Source organism: Colias eurytheme, chromosome 23 (assembly GCF_061535395.1).
Source record: "Colias eurytheme isolate Ceu_HAF_F1 chromosome 23, ilColEury1 Martin Lab GWU primary, whole genome shotgun sequence".
In the NCBI taxonomy this organism is placed as follows: Eukaryota; Metazoa; Arthropoda; class Insecta; order Lepidoptera; family Pieridae; genus Colias; species Colias eurytheme.
The window spans coordinates 3,244,795-3,269,687 of record NC_143002.1 but is presented as its reverse complement, the minus strand read 5'-3'; the positions used below and the strand labels follow the sequence as shown (position 1 = coordinate 3,269,687).

General features: G+C 31.3%; 2 protein-coding genes across 2 annotated transcripts; one reads left to right on the top strand and one right to left on the bottom strand.

Moving 5' to 3' along the window:
* On the bottom strand, positions 1-16,549 carry LOC149898199 (uncharacterized). Its single transcript, XM_090115395.1, has 7 exons — positions 16,247-16,549; positions 10,076-10,345; positions 7,745-8,285; positions 5,045-5,234; positions 3,741-3,954; positions 2,846-2,973; positions 1-650 (listed from the first exon to the last, which is right to left on the bottom strand). The coding sequence occupies exons 2-7, from the start codon at positions 10,335-10,337 to the stop codon at positions 570-572; spliced, it is 1,416 nt and encodes a 471-aa protein (XP_089971521.1). The 5' UTR covers positions 10,338-10,345; positions 16,247-16,549; the 3' UTR covers positions 1-569.
* Positions 16,550-22,154: 5,605 nt separating this feature from the next.
* On the top strand, positions 22,155-23,224 carry LOC149898198 (uncharacterized). Its single transcript, XM_090115401.1, has 3 exons — positions 22,155-22,220; positions 22,468-22,530; positions 22,955-23,224. The coding sequence occupies exons 1-3, from the start codon at positions 22,155-22,157 to the stop codon at positions 23,222-23,224; spliced, it is 399 nt and encodes a 132-aa protein (XP_089971527.1).
* Positions 23,225-24,893: the final 1,669 nt, after the last annotated feature.

The following is a 24,893-nucleotide window of genomic DNA, read 5'->3' as shown; positions in this document are numbered from 1 at the left end:
TTAATTATTTAAAAGTGTTTTATTTAAGTCCTCTTTTTACAAATAAGTATTTACATCTACAGAAGTTAAGTACAATAAAAATATAAATTAAAGGTAAATGCAAATAAATGCAAGTTTTATACATTTTAGCACCAAATCCAGCCATTTTTTCATTACAATTAAGTAAGTATTAAAATAAATTCGTATGAAAATTTATAAACCAAGTAAATAACTAACTAATGTAATAAAATATCTAAATTAAGAAATAAATCGACCTAATTACGAAGGTATTATGAAAATAGCAAATCATTTATTTTCCATCGCACCTTAATTATTATTGGATTAATTAAACATAATGAGCACAATTTGCCTACGTTTGAAAGTTAATTTATATAAGGCTTAAAAAGTTTTCTGTTATTATAGATATCTATGCATTATTATAATTATTATATTCAATTAAGTCTATAAGTCTTAATAAGCCAAAATATATAAGTAATAATTAGGAATCTCTTTACATTAAATCGAATCTTAATTAATCTCAGAAACTTCATACTTACTTTTAATTACCTAAATTATTACTTAAAACGTTTTTATAATTCGCTATGGTAAACTTCGGTAGTCACTTTCAGTTCATGTTCGTGGAATGCTGAGCAGTCAGCGGGGTATTTGGCCTGAAATAAAAAAATAATAATGAAAATGTGGTAGGTATACCTATATCAAATAAAATAAATAGGTAACACATGTAACCTATTTTGTAAATTAAAAAAATGTGGTAAATGATAAAAAAAGTTATGACGATTCAAAAGTGCTTTTATAAGAAGTATAATTGAATAAATAAATGTTTGAGTTCGAGTTTGTACATCAAACTATATAAAATGTAAATAATCTTGAAGTGCAAAGTTTGCACTATATTTTAAGAAATCATTAAATATAATATCAATAAATTTTGAATTTATTTTGCACGTGTCGTTTTATTAGTCGTTTCTGTATCAAAATGTGTCTAGTTTTTCTAAATTTAAATTTACTGAATAGAATGTAGATAACTTTTTAAGTAGGTAGGAATATAGGTACGACGATAACGAAAGAACCTTCATTTAACTAGTTTTTTATGTATTGTACATTGCAAATTTAAAAAATATGCAGTTTTTATTGTGTAATTATCCGTAGACACAAATTATTTAACTTGCAACAAAACAACTTGTAATTTCCAACAATAATTGTCCATCCCAGATTTCAGCTGGGCGGAAAACTGCGAGCTTAGACCGAATTTACGAGCACAATTATTATACTCAAGAAGATCAAGCATGGCCATAGTAGATTATTCTTAAGCCAAAATATCACTGCTATAGCTATTAAAGTTAATCCTAATGTACTATCATAAGGGTTAAGATACACATTAACTGCCGGAAGCGTTGGGTGTAAAGTTTTCATGATCACATTAGGATCTGTTTACTGTGTTTGCTTTGAGTGGGTTTTGATGTAGGTTTATTAATGTCAATGTATTTTGTAAGTGATTAGATATTAGCTCAATAAAAGTTTTAACATTTACTCAAACATTTACTATTAGGTATATTATGTAATAACATTTCACTCTTCTTTTTATTTCATAGAGTATATAGACAATTAGCGACCTTATCTGTATGGCTATTCAGGTAGCTATTTATATACATAATATTAGTTTTTTTTATTTATAGCAACGTCTTTTCCTTTTACCTATATAGAAAGAAGAAAGAAAGAAAGAATATCTTAATACTATTATAAAGGCGAAAGTTTGTATGGATGTATGGATGTTTGTTACTCTTTCACGTAAAAACTACTGGACCGATTACAATGAAATTTAGCACACATATAGAGGGTAACTTGGATTAACACATAGGATAGGTTTTATCCCGGAAATCCCACGGGAACGGGAACTATGCGGGTTTTCCTTTGAAAACGCGGGCGAAGCCGCGGGCGGAAATCTAGTAATAAATATAGTGGATGCTAATTCCTACTTTCTCCAACTTTACGAGAAAAACTTAAACCATTTTCATTCTCCAAACAAAAGACCAAATTAGATAAAGTCCCTCCGAAATATAATTAACAACACAAAGGTAAATTACATTAGGCCCTTATCCCTAAAGAGAAAGGGTTCTCAAGGAAAATGGACAAACAAAACTGCTTAATTTAAAAGATGATCATGGTGTAGTGTCACGTGTAGCGTGAATCATGCTTATAACGACTTAATAATCTATACTTAATATTATAAAGCTAAAGAGTTTGTTTGTTTGTTTGATCGCGCTAATCTCAGGAAATACTGATCCGATTTGAAAAATTCTTTCGGTGTTAGATAGCCTATTCATCGAGGAAGGCTATAGGCTATATATCATAGCGATAAGACTAACAGGAGCGTAGCAATGCGGGTAAAACCGCAGGGCACAGCTAGTAATAATATTATAAAGCTGAAGAGTTTGTATGTACGCGCTAATCTCAAGAACTACTGGTCCGATTTGAAAAATTCTTTCGGTGTTAGATAGCCCATTTATCGAGGAAGGCTATGGTATATATCATCACACTAACACCAACAGGAGCGGAGCAATGCGGGTAAAACCGCGGGGCACAGGTAGTATAATATTATAATTATACGACCTTAGAGTATTTATATCTACTGTACTAGCGGTCCGCCCCGGCTTCGCCCGTGGTACATATTTCGCAATAAAAAGCCTATGTTCTTTCTCAGGGTCTAAAGGTTGTCTGTGCCAAATTTCATCAAAATCGGTTGAGAGGTTTATGCGTGAAAACCATACATACATACATAATTACATAATTACAAACTTTTCCTCTTTATAATATTAGTATAGATATATACTCAAAGTATACGACTTACCTCACAATTAACATCGCTCTGTACTGCATTGTACAGGTCCCAGAAACCCTTCCCGTTTTGGAAGCTGAGAGCCGCTGACGCAACTAAGCTGCTAAGCTTTGTGAGACCGGCTTTGAAACCTGGCAGACCTATATATGGAAATAATAAGATATAGAGAATATGGTAATTATTGGTACTGATAATATAATTAAATTATTGAATAGATAATATTGGCTTTCATATTTATTAGAATAGTCACCATTTACATATTAATTTTACATTATTCTAAAACACCTTCATAATAATATAGATAGAAAGGTCGAAATTGAAAAGTAAATCGTTACTCAAACTATTAAGTATTAACTATTTAAACAACGTTCATTTTTATGTATTCGATTATTTATTGTTATTACGCAGTAGGTAGCGGAATATTTGACTGTGTTAATGTATTTTGCTGAATGCTGAAATAAATCTCTCGTTAAGGTAGGTATGTTTTCGGTCCGGCCATTTTGGACCCTTTGAAAGGCTTTAGTCGACTTCTCTTATTGAACAATAGAAACATTATTGTAAACATTAAATAAATTATATCATTTGAATCGAGTTTAACTTCTTTCAAGAAAAAAGACCGGGCTTTGTGGCATTCCATAGGAAAGGCCTGTTCAAGTTCCGTATTATGACCTCTTATTTCCAGACAGTTTACGCCGTGAATTGAACTGACTGGCAAATTCATAGGTATTAATTATTATGATTGCAATAACCAACCTTGGTTATTTATATTGAACGCATTACCCAGCTGTGGAAAATTACAGGCTGATAATTATGATGACACAAAAAGTACCCTCAATTCGAACGATTTATGAAGTTTTATCAGAACATAAAGATTAAAAAATCTCCTTTTTGAAGTTGGTTAACTTACCCAATTTATCCTGATCATGGTGTCTATTCACGATACACATCAAATGTTCCTGACAATGTGGAGCCGCTATAGCATGTTTATACGCTCTATACACGCGTAGTACAGGCTCTATCACTTCTAAGTTCAGTGTGTCCGTCATTCTGTCCGCAAGCTTGTGGTAGTCGGAACGGTTAGCGAGGTTCTGGGACTTGAATTGCGCCATTTTTAACGTTTGCTGGAAGGGAAGATATGTTGTTAAATCTTATTATTTATTAAGCTATTCTTCTGCATAGCTTCTATCGCGGGCCTTGAGCGCGGGGACCGAATCCAGAAATTTCGTAACGAAAAAACCTCACGCTCCCCACTCCGACGGGCGCGGAGGTGTGGCTTGAAGGCATAGCATGCAATAGCTTTACCGCGGCAGTCCCCGAGTGCCACACGTCTTTTTTATTTTCATAAAGTGGTATAAGCAGGTAAACGCACAGAAAAATTATTTCGAGGAATTGAGAACATCATGTAAATTAGTCGTACCCGTCTTCAAAAAATATGTTCTCAATGCGTCCTAATTACTGCATACCTACTGATTAACATTGGTGTGGCCATATAATTATTATGTATTGATATAATATAAAAACTGTTGGTTACTTTGTGTCTAATTTTAGGTATAGATATCAATTGAGCTTGAAATAAAATTACCTTCCAATAAAATTCCTAATCCTGTAGATAAGAAATAAGCTGTGAATTTCTAGAATAACATTATTTTTTCTATATATTCTTAAATCCGTCTTAAGTTTATTTTTATCCGTTTTCAATATTGTTACATAAAATGTTTCTTTTATATTAGGAAATAAACGTGCCTTTTACTTAGATAACGAAAATTTCGTAGGCGATTCCAACAACCTACTTATTGTATTAGCAGAAAAAGGAATTATAAATAGATACATTTTCGCTCATAATAATATATGGATAGTCTTTGTTATTTTGAATAACTGTAGAACTACAGAATATATACAGTTTTTCTAAAAACTTGTTTGTTGGTAATATAAAAATAGCATAATAGGATTTGAGATTGTTTAAATTACTTCATTTGTAGGTATTTGCTTATTTTATCTTCACAAACTTTCACGTTTATGATATTAGTTGGAAAGATAAGATACTGATGAAAGTTTAGGAATAAAAAGTATCCCTAATCTGAATTCTGGAACTAAGTTACCTCACCACAAATTTTCAGCCAAATCGGTTCAGCTATTTTTGAGTGCTAAATAGTGTAACTGACACGACTTTCTTTTATTTATATCATTGATTTATTACTACAAAACACTCACCTTAATATATTCCATAGCTGGTTTCACATATCCCGAAACATCCGTATCCATATCTAAATATTTGTTAAGTACATAGTTTATTAGTACTGTGATCGAATCTTCTGGTCGGTTAGGATTCAAATGAACGCTTTTTGGCACTCCTTGAGAGTCTAGGAAGCTGTTGACGATGAATTGCCCTGATATTAAGTACCTGAAAATTTATATTTATATAATAATCATTTTCTGTAAAATCAGTAAAATTATTAGGTCGTTCTGTGGGGAAACATTATTGAAACAGTTCCTTAATAAACACTAAAAATAAAAGAGTAAAATGAGTAAACGGAAAAATGTCTATGTCTATTTTATTTATTTATTTTAAACAATTAAATGACAGAGATCCATTAATATTAGTAATGACTTCAAAGCTAATGTTAGTAAATATCACTACATAGTATAAAACAAAGTCGCTTTCCCTGTCCCTATGTCCCTATGTCCCTATGTCCCTTTGTACGCTTTAATCTTTGAAACTACGCAACGGATTTTGATGCGGTTTTTTTTAATAGATAGAGTGATGTTTAAGAGGAAAGGAAAAATAGAGTGATGTTTAAGAGGAAAAGAGGAAGGTTTATAAGATCCATTAAGTAGTGGAGAAGTACTGTTATTTTTGAGGTTTCTAATGTGATGTCGTAAAAAAATACATTTATTCCGCTTACATTGCAAACGCTGGCTGAACCCTACGAGTTTTATCAAAATAATGTACTAAGTATTATACACATTGAAAAGGTCTACAGAAAAGTCCGCGATGGTATATGTCTATCTCTTATGGATAACCCACAATAACTTTTTTTTGTCATTTACTTTTTACGACAAATAATGGCTAATTTCCGAAGCGATTTTAACCAATACAGCATTAATCCTTAACCAATTAAATACCATGGATACATTGTTCATTTAATATAGATCTATATGGCCCTTTACACCGTATGATTTAAGTGAATATTTTCGAAGATATTACAGATTTAAAAATTGCAGGACGTAGCGTTTGCGGCCGCCCGGCTATGTATTTTATACCCGTGCGATGCCGGAGGCCGGAGCGGGCCGCTATATTTTTATACCTATACAACGTTCACAATTTTTCTGTAGTGTATTTAGTATCAGCATTGCACCCGTGCGAAGCCGGGGCGGGTCGCTAGTTAAAAATATACTAACTATGAGGAGTAAGAGGGTCGTGGGTAACGTGATAAGTAAAGCAAAAGACTTGGCTTCGAATCCCACCTAACAATAATTATTCTCTATTTTTTTAATTGAAATTCGATCAATATCCTACTAAGTCCACATGTAAAAATAAAGAAAAAACTAAAAACAGCAATTTATAAGCAATAGAAACTCTACGAACTTGAACCTTTAGAATTCGTGTTTTCCAAATATAATAAATTATTAAGAATGGTGTGATATGAATATTAAACTTAAATACTATTTCAAATGCGTAAATCAGGTTAATATTCGCACAGCAGGATTAGCTGGAAACCGATATAATTAGTATGCGAAGTTGGTTCGAGTGGGATTGTCGGACTAAATCCCAGCACCTACTTCCTTCCTGCAATTTATTTAGTGCTCTATTTGAAGTAATTGTTGGCTATTTTAAGGGGACTTGGCTGAGATTTTTACTGCTCTATTTTAAGGTAAAGGTTCTTAATTGTTTGACTGCTGCTTTTTAGGGTTCCGTAGCCAAAATGGCAAAAACGGAACCCTTATAGTTTCGTCATGTCCGTCTGTCCGTCTGTCCGTCTGTCCGTCTGTCACAGCCGATTTACTCGGAAACTATAAGTACTACAGTGATGAAATTTGATGGGAATATGTGTTGTATGAACCGCTACAAAAATATGACACTAAATAGTAAAAAAAAGAATTGGGGGTGGGGCCCCCCATACATGTAACTGAGGGATGAAATTTTTTTTTTCGATGTACATACCCGTGTGGGGTATCAATGGAAAGGTCTTTTAAAATGATATAAAGTTTTCTAAAAAACATTTTTCTTAAAGTGAACGGTTTTTGAGATATCAGCTCTCAAAGTCGTAAAAAGTATGTCCCCCCCCCTCTATTTTTATAACTACGGGGTATAAAATTCTAAAAAAAATAGAGGTGATGCATGCTAATTAACTCTTTCAACGATTTTTGGTTTGATCAAAGTATCTCTTATAGTTTTTGAGATAGGTTGATTTAACTGTAATTTATTATATTTGCTGCTACGGAACCCTTTGTGCGCGAGCCCGACTCGCACTTGGCCGGTTATTTCTATTGCGAATCATATGAAACGTGTTCTTGTTTTATAAAGCAGGCTATCAGTTGTTTTTGTTTTTCTTATGTATTGATTTCTACGCGTGTACGTACTTGTAATTTTTATGTTTTAATTTGTAAGTGTGTGTGCTCTTTTTTAAAATAATCAAAAATTATTAAAATAAATTTTCAAATATTATATAAAAATCTGCCAATCAAATGTTAATAATAAATTGGTAGGTAACTACTGAACTGGTATTTAACAAATTCAACATTATTGTAGCCTTGGACAACCACCAAAGATATACGTGCCGTGGCAGCGGCTGGCGTTAACATTCAAATAGGTAGCGAGGAGCGAAGCGACGAGCGTGTTATGTATAGCGAGATTTTAAAATACAAAGATGTTAGGTATATAAAATTGCACATGAACAGGATTGTACTAACCTTTGATAAACTTCTGGTTTAGCGACATGCACTACCATATCCGTCAAATACTTCGCTACAGCCTTAATCCAATGTCTTCTAAACGAATGGTTTTCAAAATTCTTGAACATCAATTCAAAGCTGATATTTCCATCCGTGCCTATAAACGATTTCATCGCTCTTTTAAAACCAGATTTTTCCCAAATAGTTTTCCCAAGTTCGGAATTAATGAATATATCCCAATATAAATGAGCCTTTTCCAAAAAAGGTGGCAGAAAAGACGCGTGGTCTTTATGACCGTCTGCTCGTTTTTGAGCTTCGTCATCGGAAAGTGAACTTAATGTGTTCATGATTAGAGGTAAGAATCCTCCAGCATTCTTGTTTCCAAGGAATCCTGAAGCCAGGCTCATAAGGCCTTCCATATTGAAGTCGTTTTCTTGGGCTTGGCGTTTTTCGCGCTTTGGCTCGTTAGGCGCCATCTGTTGGGCGAACATGGAAACCATGGATCCTACTATTGATGGATCTATTTTTCCATCTTGACCGCCGAGTAAGCTGCCGAGTCCTGTAAATACATTTATAATTGATTACAAATTACAATTATAACTACTTGACGATTCTGTTGATATTTTTGTGTTTATAGTGCTACAAATGCTACAATAATCCTAAATTAGTTAGTACATAATTATTGTTTACTTAATTTTTTATAAGTACAAGGTAATCCGAAAATGAGCGGAATCTAAAAATAACCATGCAGGCACGTATTCTTGATTATGCAAGGATGCAAAATATGCATTTATAATTTTAGCTTACATAGAATTTACACTTGCACACTAACGATAGTTAACTGTCTCTACATGGTCTCTACCCACATGGAGTGTACTATGTTGAGTTGGCAATTTATAAAATGCAACTAATGTTTGTTCTATTTTAAATGCATAATGAGATTTAATTGAATGTGTGAGTACATTTGAAAATGCTTAGATTTTTTAAGTTTAAACTATATGCTTTGATTAAAATGATAAAACAGAAAATTTCCTACTTTATGACTTAACACGTAACTCTATGACATATATGTTTCTCTAGAGATTAAAATGTTATTGCTTTCTTTTGAAATGATCATTAACTGTATTGAGAATTGAGATAAATCGCTTTTTACAAGCAATACAAGCTTCGTCGATTGTCGATTCTTATGATCATTAGAAATATGTAATGATTTACTCTCCATATTATAAGATTAAACAGAAGGTCTAAATCCTACAATAAAATGGGTGGAGCTTTGATCAGTTTATCTTTCAAAGAGCGATGGTGCCGGAAAATTCTGTATTTCTTCAGTGTTGGTGGAAATTGGAAACACTTCAATACCGCAATTTAGGAAAGGAACGTTACAGGAAATCATTTGCAGTGAAACGCCAAAACCATGGCAATAAAGATGATTCAAAGCTCTCAGGTTTAAGAGCGTATACGCACTATGCGGGTAGCCGCATTGCGGGTAGCCGTCCGGCTGACCGCAAGCACAATTATGTACGTAATATTCATTTCTATGCGCGCTATGCGGTCTGCGGTAGCCGCATCGCAGTGCGCATAGAAATGAATATTACGTACATAATTGTGCTTGCGGTCAGCCGGACGGCTACCCGCAATGCGGCTACCCGCATAGTGCGTTTACGCTCTAAGAGTTGTTATACACGTGTCTTCTGGAGTGTTACTAGAGTCTGGAGATGTTTTGAGTGTTATTCTCAGATACATTGTATTGTAAAGATTTCGAGAATCGGCACTTCATAATGTATAGGGTCTGTTATTGTACTTTACTGGAATTGATACATAGTTTATAATGGTTTCTAATTTCTTTTCACTAGAAGAAACTATGTGTTAGTAGAGATAAGTAGTGTGTCATTATTGTAAATTCACACATTAAAGTTTTTGTTAAATAGATTATTTGATTTTTATTTCCCTTAACATATGTAACGGTTTCACCGCAACTTTCAATATGTTCCTGATTTACTTAACTAGTATTTTACCGATTCCATACGTGGTCATACATGTTTCAAAACACAAACTTTTACTATTATTTCAATTTATCCGGTATAATTAAGACTTAATAGTGATGGATACATATGATCATTATAAATACAAATAGGAATTAACAATATCACGAACACGTGGCACAACTAAAATTTTACCGATGCCACCCGTGGTCATTCTCCTTAATACTTGTCGTGGCTCGTAATTTTGTCATCATTTACTCTATTAGTACAAGTCATTAATTCTATTAGTTCTCCTCTTGCCTCCACAAATACAAGTAACTAGTCATTTTTAATAAATTTTCATCAATTAGAAAAAGCAGTAATTTACCTGATAATACATCGCCAGCGTTTCCACCATCCTGTCCAAACATGGCTCCAATGTTCTTAGCATTGTCACCTTGCATTAACGTTCCCATGATATTGCCTATAGCCGCCAGACCCTCCAAGTTATTGCCGCCTCCATTCCCCATATTCTGTAGGAAGGAAGATGCCATATCCAGTAATGGGTTGTCTTCTTCTGAACGGCTGCCCAAAATTGGAATTGCCGCTAGCTGACATAATACTATGAGGAGTGTGCTTATTCTGGCCATTTTGGTTGCTGGAACAAAGAAAGGTTTTTGAGTAAATAGATATTTTATATGTTTGCACCGTACTCGTGACATTTTAGATTTACTTTGTCCAACGTAATATTTGAATAAGGAATATTATTAATTTTTTTTTATAATACTAAGCTAATTTTCATGCGTTAGAAAATAAAATTAATGTCTGATTAAACTTCTTTTATTTTTAGATTTGTAGTGAAAAATTTATTGGATTGTTTAACAATCTGAATAGCATTTGAAACTTTTGTATTGAATACTGATAATCATAACACGTATAGGTAAATAATAATAACGGTTAATACGAATACGAATGGTTACAAGTTTTTTATATACCTATCAAAGAGAATGTGTAAGAAAAGTTCGGCTGTGATGTAGAGCTGTATATACAAATGTTATTTTGTGAAGTTTTCAATGAAATAATTACGAGTTAGGTAACGTACTTTATTTATTTATAGTAAACACTTTATTACACAAACTAAATTATGACTTTATAAAGCAAGCAATATACTATATTAAAAGTAGGATGAAAGACTTGCGAACAAAATCGCATCTAATATAAAATTCCCACATAAATTCGAATAAATATACATACCTACTGAAAATTGCTTCAAAGTTGTTACGAAATAGTTACTACAAATTTCAAAAGCAAATTATATTTTTATGGCAGGGAAAGCTATAAAGAAAATGAAGTCACAATTTCATTTTGTACAGATTTCCTTCGTATAAAAATTTTGCGCGAATTATTTTGAAAGAAAAATAATAATTTATATCAAGCTTTGAAACACTTTCCTTTACAAAATATGAAAGTACCCACTTATAGGGTACTTTTGCATAAGGATATTTAAGTAGAAGCATTTCTGAATGTTATAAATTATAATTGAGTTATATTTAGGTTATGTATCTACCATGTGAAGATATATGAATATTTTTTATAAAAAATTATATAGGTAACTAACGCAAAATATATCATAGCACATAAAACAGCCTTTATTCTTGCTCTACATTTGTGAGAATTATTTCAGAATATACTCAAACACTTCAGACAACTATTAATTGCTATGACCTACATAACTAAACACAATGTAGGCTATGTTTTTATGATTTCATTATAATTGAGTACTAAATCATTTCGCATAATCGGCAAAAATAACCTGATCGCAGCACATATCGTGACAAGGTGGAATCCATACGATCATATTATATGAATAAAAGATATGAAAGTACATTAACGGTTGATAGCTCACAGTATTCGTTAAAAGCGAAATCTATCAGCTTGAGATTGTTCTAGAAGCTTTGGAAATAAACTGATGGTTGTTTCAATAATGTTTGTGTTAGATTGTCTGTATTTTCATAGATACAGATTGATTTGAAGTAGAAATTCAAAGTTGTAGTAATTATATGCATTGAAGATTAGTTGTAATAATAATAGGAAATATTTTATTTGTATTGACGATAGAGTAGGTAAACTGCGTTCGATATTTTTAGGCTGAATTTTTGAAAAAAATTGTGTGTACATTTAGTTTTGAAAATCTTAGCAGCTTAAAATAATAATATTATTGACTAATCTAATTATATTTACAATACGCTACATTTATATATTTTACTAACAAATTACATAGTTGGAATTCTTTTTACTAACGTCCATTTTTCTTCACATCACTACATAGTGGCCTTAATTATTCCTTCCTATACCTACTATTGTGAATATATATTGTATTTCTCGATAATCTTATAGTAACATATTAATATATTCTTACTTATTACATTTATGCTCTGCCCTATTCCTCTCCTCAAGCTAACTTCCTTTCGTACGTCTGGTTGTCTGGAAGAAATCGCTATTTAGCGATAAGACCGCCATTTGTTTTAATTTATAATTAGATTAAGTTCCTAGTTAAGTTTTGTCAGAGCAATAAAGTATGAATAAATAAATAAAAAATAAATAAATAGTATAAAACGAAGTCGCTTTCTCTGTCCCTATGTCCCTTTGTATCCTTAAATCTTTAAAACTACGCAACGGATTTTGATGCGGTTTTTTTAGTAGATAGAGTGATTCAAGAGGAAGGTTTTAGTATATAATTTATTAGGTTTTAGACAAAGCGGGCGAAGCCGCGGGCGGTAAGCTAGTATAAAATAAGAATGAGAGTAAACGCAATGTAAGTACAGAGAAACATCTTTTTATGTAGTTGAACACGATAATAGGAGAAATTTAATTGCAATTGCGTTCAAGACTATGGAAATAGTTCTATTGTTAGAATTTAGTAAGTATCTACATTAACTATAATATTTTATCTATTTATTAAAAAAAATCATATCCTAGGTAAAACAATATTACTTCTATCATAGCCTATAGGCCTGTCCCTTGCCCTTCAGTAAAAGTTGTAAAATAACGTCAAGTATTATTTCAACAATTGATAAAAATTAAATAAGTAAATAAATATTTCAGGACATTTTTCACACACGGCACGATCTGATCCCATACTAAGCTTTCGCTTGTTTTATGGTGAATGTAATAAATTACGCCCCAATTCAAATAAATAACAATTTTTTTTCACTTTTCGTAGAATATCTCTACAATAATACTTTGTGTAAACTTTTATCGTCTACCAATTGCAAAGAACTATGATGTAATACATATGAAATGATTTTAATTTCTTCGTGACCGTTCTAGGCATAGCTAGCGGTCCCAGTGACGTCACACGGTCAATGACTCCACCTGTCCGCTATAGCCTCCATTTATTTGTTTTTTTCTTTTATGTTTTTATTGGTGTCAAAATCACGTGCTATTTTTTAACATTTACGCAGTTTAAATTACTAATAACGGTTTGCGATATAGAACTAAGTGAAAACGTAATAAGATATAGGTTAGCTGTATGTCGATTCATTAGTAACAGCTAGAAAAAAATTAAATTATATCTATAGGTAGGTAAAAGAATGGTTTCAGAACAGCCGAACGTATTCAATTCAGTAGTGTATAACATTTTAAGATTGGCAAAGGCTTCGAAATATGTATTAGAATTTCTTGATTATTTAATGAATCACCATAATGACGAATACAATAAATTTTAACACATAAACACAAAGGTATTCAAAGTAAAACTATAAAATAGTTTTGCGAAATAACATTATAATTCATAATATTATGTTCAGGGAAAGTTCACACAATGCTATCTAGTCCAAACACTAATTAAGTTAGGATTATCAGACAAAACTAAAATTCCCATGTTATGAATCAACTTTTAAGTTTAAATAGCTGTACAATTTTCTTATTTATTTAAGTACTAAATAACAAGATTGATCGTACCAACTTGGAAAGCTTCGTTGGCTCATGCACAACACTGCTGAAAATCATTAAAATGGTCAAACGATTTTATAAAGACAACAGTCAAATATTAATTTTCCCAATTTTGATATAGATAGGTAATTAGTTTTCTTTCACAATTAATAGATTAGTAATAGTTTTTATACAAAAACTTTACCAATTAAGTTTTGTTTTGTGTTTTTTTTAATTTAAATAATGAATTGCCGTTATATTTGTTTTGTTAGTTTTGGATTATTTCTCACGTTTCAGTTTACAGGATTTTTTATAATTATTCTTTCTACGCTTTTTCTACGTATCCATACTAATATTATAAATGCGAAAGTAACTCTGTCTGTCTGTCTGTCTGTTACTCAATCACGCCTAAACTACTGAACCAATTTGCATGAAATTTGGTATGGAGATATTTTGATACTCGAGAAAAGACATAGGCTACCTTTTATTGCGAAATATGTACCACGGGCGAAGCCGGGGCGGACCACTAGTTCTATATAAAATCCACAATACAATAACAGTTCTTAGTATTTGGTAAATACTAAATAGTCCTCTTTGTGTTTAAACGACATTTCAAATGAATAATTTATTTTACAAATATAAATATTTTATTCCTTCTCTATTCATATTTCCAAGTAATTATTTTTGTTTTTGGGCATTGTGTTTTCGACATTTATTTTATAAAAGTAAAATTTTATCGTAAGTTAGTAAAAAAAAATCCTTATTGGTACGTAGGTCATTAATGTATTATGGTTTAAAAACTCTTAGCCGGGTGTAAAGCTCAAAGCTCCAGGATATGATATAAAATCTTTTAAATTATGAAGCTTTTAAAGGAATATTAATATTGCACATTTGCATTTATGGGATTTCTTTATGACGTCATTTTATGTATATTTCTGAGGATTATGTGTAAGTGCTTTATGTCATTAAATATATGAGAATGTTGTGATATCAACGTTTATTATCAAAACTTTCATTTGAATAGAATTAGAACAGAGTCCATACGATTGTTTTTAGTCTGTAAATATTTTTCTTACGAAATTAAAAGCTCGTTTGAGGTAGGTACATCATTACATGGAGTTCTGATATTAATATGTTTCATGATGTATTTTATTTATGGATAAGTAGGTCATTAGTCCTATACTGATTACTGCTATACCGAGACATGTTTTAGTTATACTAAATCCTGAACCTTGTGTAATACCCAAACTTTAACCACTTAGCTAAGCAGATCAAAGTCATAAATCTCTCATTATACAGCTGATCCTAACAAAGTTAAAAATAAATAAATGCCTGCTTTTTCTCCTTAAATAAATATACCTACTTAAATTTCTCTATTTATCAGTTGCCTTCAGTAGAAAATAAAAATGCCACACTTATAAATAGATACGAAGCATTATTTCCGTTTCCACTGGGAAGCGAATCCGGTACCTTTCGCTAACATTCCTTATGACTAAACCACTTAGCCATGGAGAGCACTACAATAATATTGCAATAATTATACAGCATTGTACTCAAACAAGCAATGCAAACGAACTATTGATAAAGAGACCGGCTCAGAACGGGATTTGAAAATCATACCATTAATCTATGTCGTGGCCATATCGTAAGTTTGTTGATTTCGTGAAATGTTCGGAAATTTCATTTTTCATTAGGTAGTAGCATTATCATGTGCCTTGACCAAGCCTAAATCTATAATAATATTATCAGTGGGGGCGATCAAATAATTATAAGCCAATGTAATCAAAAGCTGCAGCTGTTCACGGTTTATGCTGAAAATTTCGACATTTACAAACCTACAGGGTATTTATTAATGGTATAGTTAGGGTATTTATAAATTTACAGTTACGGCATACCTACCTATTATAAAAGAAACAGGTTAATATGAAACCCTCGGTGCTCTAGTCCGACTCGCTCTTGGCCGGTTTTTTTTTAATCGTAAAAAATGGCAAAAAATATTCGTTTTGAGAACAGGCAAAGTCGCGTGGATCAGCTAGTCAATGAAAAAATCATCTGTAGATGATGACCTACTATGTTCCACAGAATTTTGATTGATTGTTATTAGTTACCTATAAGGTTATAAGAATGTGAAATATGTTTACTTATTATTAGGTAGAGGTGTATGTAGAGTAAAAATGTGTTCGTATTATGCAAAAAAAAAATTACTTAGGTACCTACATGATTAAGAGAACTAAACTGGTATTTATTTATAATCCCTAATGATACCATCCCTCTTGTTTGAGATAATTTAAAACTAATAAACTTACCGTCAATGGGGTATTCAAGGCTTACTTAAGTTTAATTATTGTATAGTATCATATTGGAGAAAGAAAATCTGTTCTTCTTAAAAATAAATATGTAAGTAAATGTGTGCGTCATCAAAATCAAATAATGTTAAATTAATTGAAACCTGAAAATATTATTTAAACTTCGAAAGCTCGTGTTTTCTTCCAAACTTGGAAAAGTTCAGTTTCGTAATTACTGAGGTAGGTCATTAATTAGGCCGTGTGCATACATAATACATAAGTATACATAAGTAGGACAAAAACAATAACATTAATTTAATATAAATAAATTATTAACTTACCGTTACTAAAAGTATTTCATCCGGATATAAATAAATGGTAACTATCGTCTATTTTCACTATGAAACTTCTATTGCACATAAATTACGGTAACATTATTTTACCTCCAACACAATGCTGAACTGCGTGCCAAAAAACAAATGACACAAATATTAGAAATGCACTCGTCAAAATGTATTAATATTTGTAAATCCAGCAATATTTAAAAATCGAGCGCACTCGCGGCGTATAGGCAACGTCGGCACGCGATGACAATTTTTTTCTATCTAAACTCATTTCATATAGTCATCTCTTTCTCCGCCATAGAACTGTCTTCTTCGCTCGAGTAAGAAAATCAGAGTGCATTTGTCCTTGACTCTGAACTCCGCTATTTGAAAAGTACCGTTCCGCGTTCCATCTCTTTCTATCATAGCGGTAATGTGTACATTCTGTGAGGGGGAAAGAGAAAGGTATGTAATTATATGGAAGGTGTTAAATCCAACTGTCAATGACCGAACGCGGGAAGGACCAAAATAAAAGAAAACTTGGTGTACTGTTATGTAGGTCCTTTGACCTCGATTTGTTTTTTTGGGGAATTTCTGTCGATGGTTTTAAGTTTACAACCACGAGGTGGTCAAGTTACATCGTCTTATTTTTTTTTCAATATATTATGCAATATCTATCATATCGCTCTACATCATTTTCTAAGTTTAATTATTTAGTTCTCAAAATTAAAACTCGAATCGCCTAGGTATAATGAATATTATACCTAATCAAGCGCATTTACAAAAAGCTGATTAGTTTTCTGTTTTAAAACTAAAGAATATCCTTCCAGGACATTACTAATTTGATAAAGAATGTTTTGCTCACAAAACAATCAATTCTACGAAGTAATTCCAATTCCACTTTCTAGGACAAACAAGCGTGTGACTCACAAGAGAAACATTTCATACCAAATATACAAAGGATACCTACCTTTGTTTTACAAAATATATCTGGAGGGCTTTTATCTAAGAGATTACACGTAACAATAACTTGAGCATATTTACTTGAATTCGTTCACAACGGTAACATCAATTATTAAGTGATTTGGAGTCAATTTTGCCGGTCTTTGACTTGTTTTCTTTTTAAATAGAAACGACATGGAAATATTGTGTTAATTGGTACACTTTTACAACGTGATTTAGCAAGCGTAACTAAATGACTTAAAATATGTAACTAGACTTTTCTGAGAAAAGGATGACGTACATGTTCTTAGGACTTAGTTCTAGACATTTTTACTATCCCAAAAGCTAAAGATACCCTTAATATTACGTTGTTTCTATCCTATTTATTGCTTCTTACATTGTTATTGATAACTCTATCTTGTACAATATCTTTAAAGAGACAATAATGCGAAAAATTCTTATCTGATCGCTACATAAACTAGGTTCTAAAGAATAATAACTAAATTACATGGAATTCGTTGCCAAGCTTTTTCTTTCATCCAAAAGCCTGAAAAACAGGACATTAATCACAAACTTAAAACATTAAACGCTATCATTGTACAAATAAAAATTCGAACAAAATTCCTAAGCCATTGTAAGTAAAATACAATAAAGGCTCGGTTTTGTTTGATAAGAATGATTCCCATTTATACTTATTTGGCGGTAAAAAGAAAGAATTTTACTTCAAAGTTTTCATTTTTCGCTTATTAAATAGCACGGCTGGTACTAGGGTAGCACGATGTTCAATATTTTTAGGATAATTGTTTCATCCAAATAAATAATAATCATCACTACATAGTATAAAACAAAGTCGCTTTCCCTGTCCCTATGTCCCTATGTCCCTATGTCCCTTTGTACGCTTAAATCTTTGAAACTACGCAACGGATTATGATGCGGTTTTTTTAATAGATAGAGTGATTCAAGAGGAAGGTTTATATGTATAATAACATCCATTAAATAGTGTAGAAGTACTGTTATTTTTAAGGTTTCTAATGTGATGTCGTAAAAAATTACATTTTTTTCGCTTACATTGCAAACGCAGGCTGAATCCTCCGAGTTTTATCAAAATAATGTACTAAGTATTATACACATTGAAAAGGTCTACAGAAAAGTCCGCGATGGTATATGTCTATCTCTTATGGATAACCCACAATAACTTTTTTTTGTCATTTACTTTTTACGACAAATAATGGCTAATTTTTGAAACGATTTTAACCAATACAGCATTAATCCTTAACCAATTAAATACCTTGAATACATTGTTCATTTAATATAGATCTATATGGCCCTTTACACCGTATGATTTAAGTGAATATTTTCGAAGATATTACAGATTTAAAAATTGCGGGACGTAGCGTTTGCGGCGGTACCGGCCGGCCGCCCGGCTATCTATTTTTTACACGCTTTTTATTTACACGCTTTTTATTAGCTTCACCTGTATGTTTGTATGTTTGTTTGTAACCGACTTCTTTGGGCGCGATTTTGACCCACTTTAAACGGCCAGATTTCGTTCAAACTTTGTAGATTTATTGAGGACCGATGACAATACACTAATTTGATAAAGCGTGTTTTTTAGTTTTTTTAAACTATCATACATTCTGTAGTGTATTTAGTATCAGCATTGCACCCGTGCGAAGCCGGGGCGGGTCGCTAGTAATATTATAAATGCGAAAGTTTGTGAGGATGGATGGATGATTGTTACTCTTTCACGCAAATACTACTGAACCGATTACAAAGAAATTTGTATGTAGGTAGCTGAACACCCAGAATAAGACATAAGTTACTTTTTATCCCGGAAATCGAACAGGAACGGGAACTATGCGGGTTTTTCTTTGAAAACGCGGGCGAAGCCGCGTGTGGAAATCTTGTATGTCATAAATATATTTTTTCTTTGATATTTTATTGATTAGTCCTCTGTTTTAATATATTTATCACATTATGACTTTCTTTGTAGTAAGTTGTACAAATATAAATATACACACGTGCTTTCGCATTTTAAAGCCTTGTTCAAGAAAATATGATAGAGTTTAAATTGTTTGAAAGTGATATAATATGTCTTCTCAAATAAATTTTATCACATTTACTATAAAGATCTGTACCCACTCTGGATATAAAGTACAATACTTGCGAAATACGATATATTATTTATAAACTCTACATAATATGAAATTTGTGGTTATCCTACATACGATATTGGGTTTATCAGCAGTGCAGAATTTCATATAGAACCAAAAAAATGGTTAGCCGACGAAATAAGCCCGATTGTAAAGTTTACAAAATCACATGTTCAAGAATATTGAAAGTTAGACAATAGCTGTAGGATGCTGCTTTTTTGTCGTACAGAATCAGTGAAGCATAATATTAACTAGGTTTCCGCCCGCGGCTTCGCCCGCGTTTTCAAAGAAAATCCCCAATAGTTCCTGTTCCCGTGGGATTTCCGGGATAAAACCTATGTGTTAATCCAAGTTACACTCTATATGTTTGCTAAGTTTCATTGAACCGGTTCAGCAGTATTTGCGTAAAAGTGAAACAAACATATAAACACATACGTCCATCCTCACATTTTGCATTTTTAATATTAGTAGAATTATAAATAGGATAGGATACTTTACGTATGCCCAAATTGCTTATAAGTCTATATCTACCTTAATATTGAAAGTGATGGAATGGAACGACTTAATCGATTTTCTAAATTATTGCTAAATACACACTGTTAAGTGTGTAAGCAAAAACAATACATCTCTAACATGAAAAAAAAATACGTGTGGCACTCGAGGACTGCCGCGGTAAAGCTTTTGCATAGCATCGCATCGCTGTGCCATGCCTTGGAGTGGGGGGTGTTAGGTTTTTTCGTTACGGAATTTTTACATTCGTTCGCCGCGCTCAAAGTCTGAGATAAAAGCAATGCAATAGCTTAAAAATTGTTTAAATACAGCTGTTACGTAGACATATATCACTACATAGTATAAAACAAAGTTGCTTTATCTGTCCCTATGTCCCTATGTACGCTTAAATCTTTAAAACTACGCAACAGATTTTGATGCGGTTTTTTTAATAGGTAGAGTGATTCAAGAGGAAGGTTTTAGTATATAGTTTATTATGTTTTAGACAAAGCGGGCGAAGCCGCGGGCGGAAAGCTAGTAGTTATATAAAAGCTTCATAAAAGAAGAAGCGGAAAGCTAGAAAAGTTTCTTTTAAAAGTTGTAAATGTATTATTTAATTTCCCATTGAAGATAGAGTTTTGTAGCTAAATGAAAAATTCTTTCAACCAAACCCTATTGGAATAGTTTTGATCTCTTTGAACAATCCCACTTCCAAATAACTGTAAATACGTAGTATCAGTGTAACCTTTTCGAATTTCACTTTCCAGATACATACCTATGTCCTTTGTACATGTATGTTTAACTAGATTTATTATATTTAACTAGATCTATCCCATATTCCTATATCATATTTAGTTTTCTTGATAGAAAGGGTAACTTTCTCAAGTTGTAGTCTTCCAAATTTCATCTAAATAGGCTCAGATGTTTGTATTATTTATTATTATTGTATATAAAGACATAATATATGTACTTAATTCATTTTATTTTCTACTATTCATATGATATGGGATTTTACGGCGAGTAGAGCCAAAAACCAGAAATTGAATGATTTTGCCAACTTTGTTTATGACTGGTAATATCCTGGAATAGGGAAAAGTTTTAAAAGATCATAACTTCAATGACAGACGGAGTTACTTTTGACAATCCATACTAATATTTATAAATGCGAAAGTAACTCTGTCTGTCTGTCTGTTACTCAATCACGCCTAAACTACTGAACCAATTTTCACGAAATTTGGCATGGAGATATTTTGATACCCGAGAAAGGACATAGGCTACTTTTTATCCCGGGAAAATGACGCAATCCCGGAAATCCCACGGGAACGGGAACTAAGCGGATTTTTCTTTGACTGCGCGGGCGAAGCCGCGGGCGGAAACCTAGTTATTTTATAAGTATTACAAATAGAGATATAATAACTTATTCCCTGTACGATATTTTCGTAATGATTATTTCTAATATTCCAGCGCACTAGAAATAATTATATGCGGTACATAATATAATGTTAATCTTTCACTCATACACTAATTACATAATTACTGTAACGAGAATTATCTCAGAATAAAGTTTACACAAATACACACATTTTGATGAAATACAAACACCAAATTTCTAATTTATACACATGAGACTTAGCCTTTATTAACAAAACATTATTTAAGAAAATCTTGTTTTTAATGAGTCCCATTAAATCGCTTACAAAATATATTTTGAAAGATTTAAACTTGAGATCCTTAAAAAGTTAGACATGTAGGTAGTTTGAAGACTGTTATTATAGCTTGTTGTTTGAGAATTTTATATTGAAATAACACCAGCTGTGATTAAAACTTCTATAGTTATCTATTTTTATTCGTTTTTAAAGCTGCTTGCTATAAATAATATTTGCTCGCTGTTATAAAACCAAAGTTAAAGGTTAGAGGTAGGATATAATGTCGTTTTTCAGTGACTTTAGTAACATACGAAGAATATATTTTAATATTTATAATTAGGTAATTACTTATTATGTGATTTGTAGGAATTAACGTAAATTATATTGTTTATTGTATAACATAATAATTAGGTAATGATAAAATCTCTACATTGTTCATTTCTATGTAATAGTTCATTTCACCGTACTGAAGTAAGCTGCAAGGGTAGATAGAAATACGATTCTGAATATGAAAGAAAAGGGCGAACTAATAATCTAACTTCAGAGTGGTAACTTTGTTTAATATAGCACGAGATTAGAAAATTATAAAAAGGAAAAATATACAAGAGTTTTATCAATATTTTGGACTTTAAACGTAAACCAAATTGTTTAGGAAATCATAAATAGCACCATTTGATAAAGCTATGAAGCTGAATAATGTTCTATGAGTGGATTATTTACGTATTATTAGTTTTATTAGAATTTAATTTTGATCGGAATAGGGTTGGTAATAAGTATTATTATAAAATTTAATTATTAATAATTATTATCTTCTATAAAATTTTCTTCAAATACGATCTATAGACGAATCATATAAATACATAATACATTACTTATCCCTAAATTTTTGTATTATAAATAGCATAATACATAATACAAAAATTTACGGAAAACAGATTTTTCCGGATTTTCTTTTATGATAAGTTTTTATAGTTATGTTTCCATATTGATTTTATTTATTTTCATTTAGGTAGAAGCAAGACATGCAGTTGTGCCTCTGGACTTTAGCAGCAGAGAAGGTTTACAATTCAAGGTAAGATTATAATACAATATTGAATTTACCACAAACGTTACTTTTGAACGATTTAATTTAAAGTTGATAATTACAAACCTTTTCACTAGGTTTAACAAGTTTAAGGGTGCGTAGCTCAAATAATTAGTAATTTAAGTAACTCAAAACCTACCGATTTAATTTGATTTGTTTAATTTTAGATATTTAAAACAATTTGGTTGTTTATCAGACAAAATGAATATATAAAATTTATGAATCTGAGACAAATATAAACTTCATAAAATAATATAACAACCGTTTTCTAACTAAAAATTTTTTCACTTTTTAATTTCCACACCACACAAAATAATAATTTTCCTGATTTCTCCAATCTTCAATTAACCATGAACCTACGAAATACTAACATTTGTCCAACTAAATATTAATATTTTTTTATCTGTTTCAGTATGTATCGACGCTACAACCCGACTATTATGAAAATAATAGAGCAGAATATTCCTACAGAGAGCCCAAGAGAAAGAAATTAAAACACAAAAAGAAAAAGATAAATAAGAATGATGTCCAAGCTCATAAGAAGGCTAAACCAAAAAGAAAATACGGTAAAAAATTCGTGAAAACCTCTCTAAGAGGAAAGGATTCCAATTTATCAGAGTCGAAAGAACTGGAGAAGGGAAAACCTGTTGATATTATTGTTCATATTAAAATGAATGATTAAAATTTAAAATAACTTGTTTTATTTTTGAACCTAAGTATTCGCTCTATCCCCGACGGTAAAAGAGAGTTATGTGATGTATTTGGTAGGTAATTTTGAAGCTTTAAAGTATTTAACTAAGGTAACTAAGGTATTTTTCAAAAGGCTGTCAGGCAACTAATTATTTGCATCAAACACAAGGAGAGGGATATGAATATCGAAGATATTTTTTATAATTAAAATAATATTTTATAAATTGATAAACACGGCCTGGATATAATTTAAATTAAGAGAGAGATATTTTACGATTAAAGATTTGAGCTAGGTACTTTATTTTTCAAAAATATAGCATTTAATTTGTTAATAAGAAAATCAAATACTGTACGGGAAATTGCTTTCTGGCGACAAAATTGAGTAACCAGATCACAGATGATATCCAAATAAAAATAGACATAATTATTATCATTTGTTTATTGCTCTATTACGTAGTTACGTTATATTTCATAGCTTTTTTCATTTTCTTCTTCTTCATATACTGACGCAGTTTCCTTCTTATACGTTCTTTGATTTTTTCAATAGATTGTCCTTTAGTTGTTTTCAAATCTGGATAATTTCTCGCTATTGTATTCAAAACGTGGGATAAAGTTGTTTCTGTAGTAAATTCTACATGTCGGGCCCTCTGAAATGAGATTCATTAAAAGTTAAAACAAGTCATTATAAGTTTTAAAGAATGTATTTTAGAAGCTTGCGAGGTTGTTCCAATTATATAATTACATTTTTTACTTATTGAGATAGTAATTATAAATTAAATATTATATAATAATAATTATGTTACCAGTAAAATGTTTAAATATTAATTATCTTTTACAATCTACTAAAAATGTGTTGCTAAGAACTCTAAACTCGAGAACGGCTCTACCAATTCGGATAATATTTTGTTGCAATGTGTTATTAAGAAAACACGATAACGAAAAATATGGCAGAACAACGCCTGCTGCATCTATTACATATAATAAAAATCAACAACAAAGATGAACAGGAGGAAATTCCTATATAGTAATGTAAATTATATTAAATAATTAAATAGTTATTTTATTATCTATGGTTATTATGCACAATGTCAAAAGGATCTCATAGAATTTAACAAAAATATATGAAGTTTTTCTGGATAATTACATTTTATACTACATAATAAAACCCAGGACGGATAGATGTTGTTAAAATATTATTCTTACTAATGGAATAAGTGCTAAGTGAATATAAACAGAGATTATAAAACTGAGTAAGTTTACTTTTTTCATAAAAAGGTAATTTTAATTGAATACGATTCCTGCACTTCTATGAAAAAAATCACTTTTTGACATTTGGAAACTAAGAAGAGTTATCTTATAATATAAAAAAACGAAGCGTGTGCCGGGCACACGTGTCAGAAGTGAAACTTGAAATTTTACACTCAACGCGCCTAAAAAAATTTCACTTCAAAAACATCTTATACATACCCGAATATTTGAATTGTTAAATATAACATCAGAAGTTTCTGAAGTGTTACCCTGAAAGTAATAATAATTGATATTATTGTAGAGTTTTTGTTACTGGATAATTTTCGTAATGACTAGACCCATTTTGAAATTCATTAATTTTTTTCGTTACAGCTTATGTCTCATAAGGCAATAAAAATAATAATCTGCTACTT

What these genes read in the sequence shown, in the direction of transcription:
- LOC149898199 (XM_090115395.1), bottom strand. Translation starts at nt 10,337, where the DNA reads ATGGCCAGAATAAGCACACTCCTCATAGTATTATGTCAGCTAGCGGCA. An exon ending in CGCTGGCGATGTATTATCAG is followed by an intron (nt 8,286 to 10,075) that starts GTAAATTACTGC and finishes ATGTATTTACAG; the next exon opens with GACTCGGCAGCTTACTCGGC. An exon ending in CCATGATCAGGATAAATTGG is followed by an intron (nt 2,974 to 3,740) that starts GTAAGTTAACCA and finishes TTCCATATATAG; the next exon opens with GTCTGCCAGGTTTCAAAGCC.
- LOC149898198 (XM_090115401.1), top strand. Translation starts at nt 22,155, where the DNA reads ATGTTCTATGAGTGGATTATTTACGTATTATTAGTTTTATTAGAATTT. An exon ending in TTAATTTTGATCGGAATAGG is followed by an intron (nt 22,221 to 22,467) that starts GTTGGTAATAAG and finishes ATTTTCATTTAG; the next exon opens with GTAGAAGCAAGACATGCAGT. An exon ending in GAGAAGGTTTACAATTCAAG is followed by an intron (nt 22,531 to 22,954) that starts GTAAGATTATAA and finishes TATCTGTTTCAG; the next exon opens with TATGTATCGACGCTACAACC.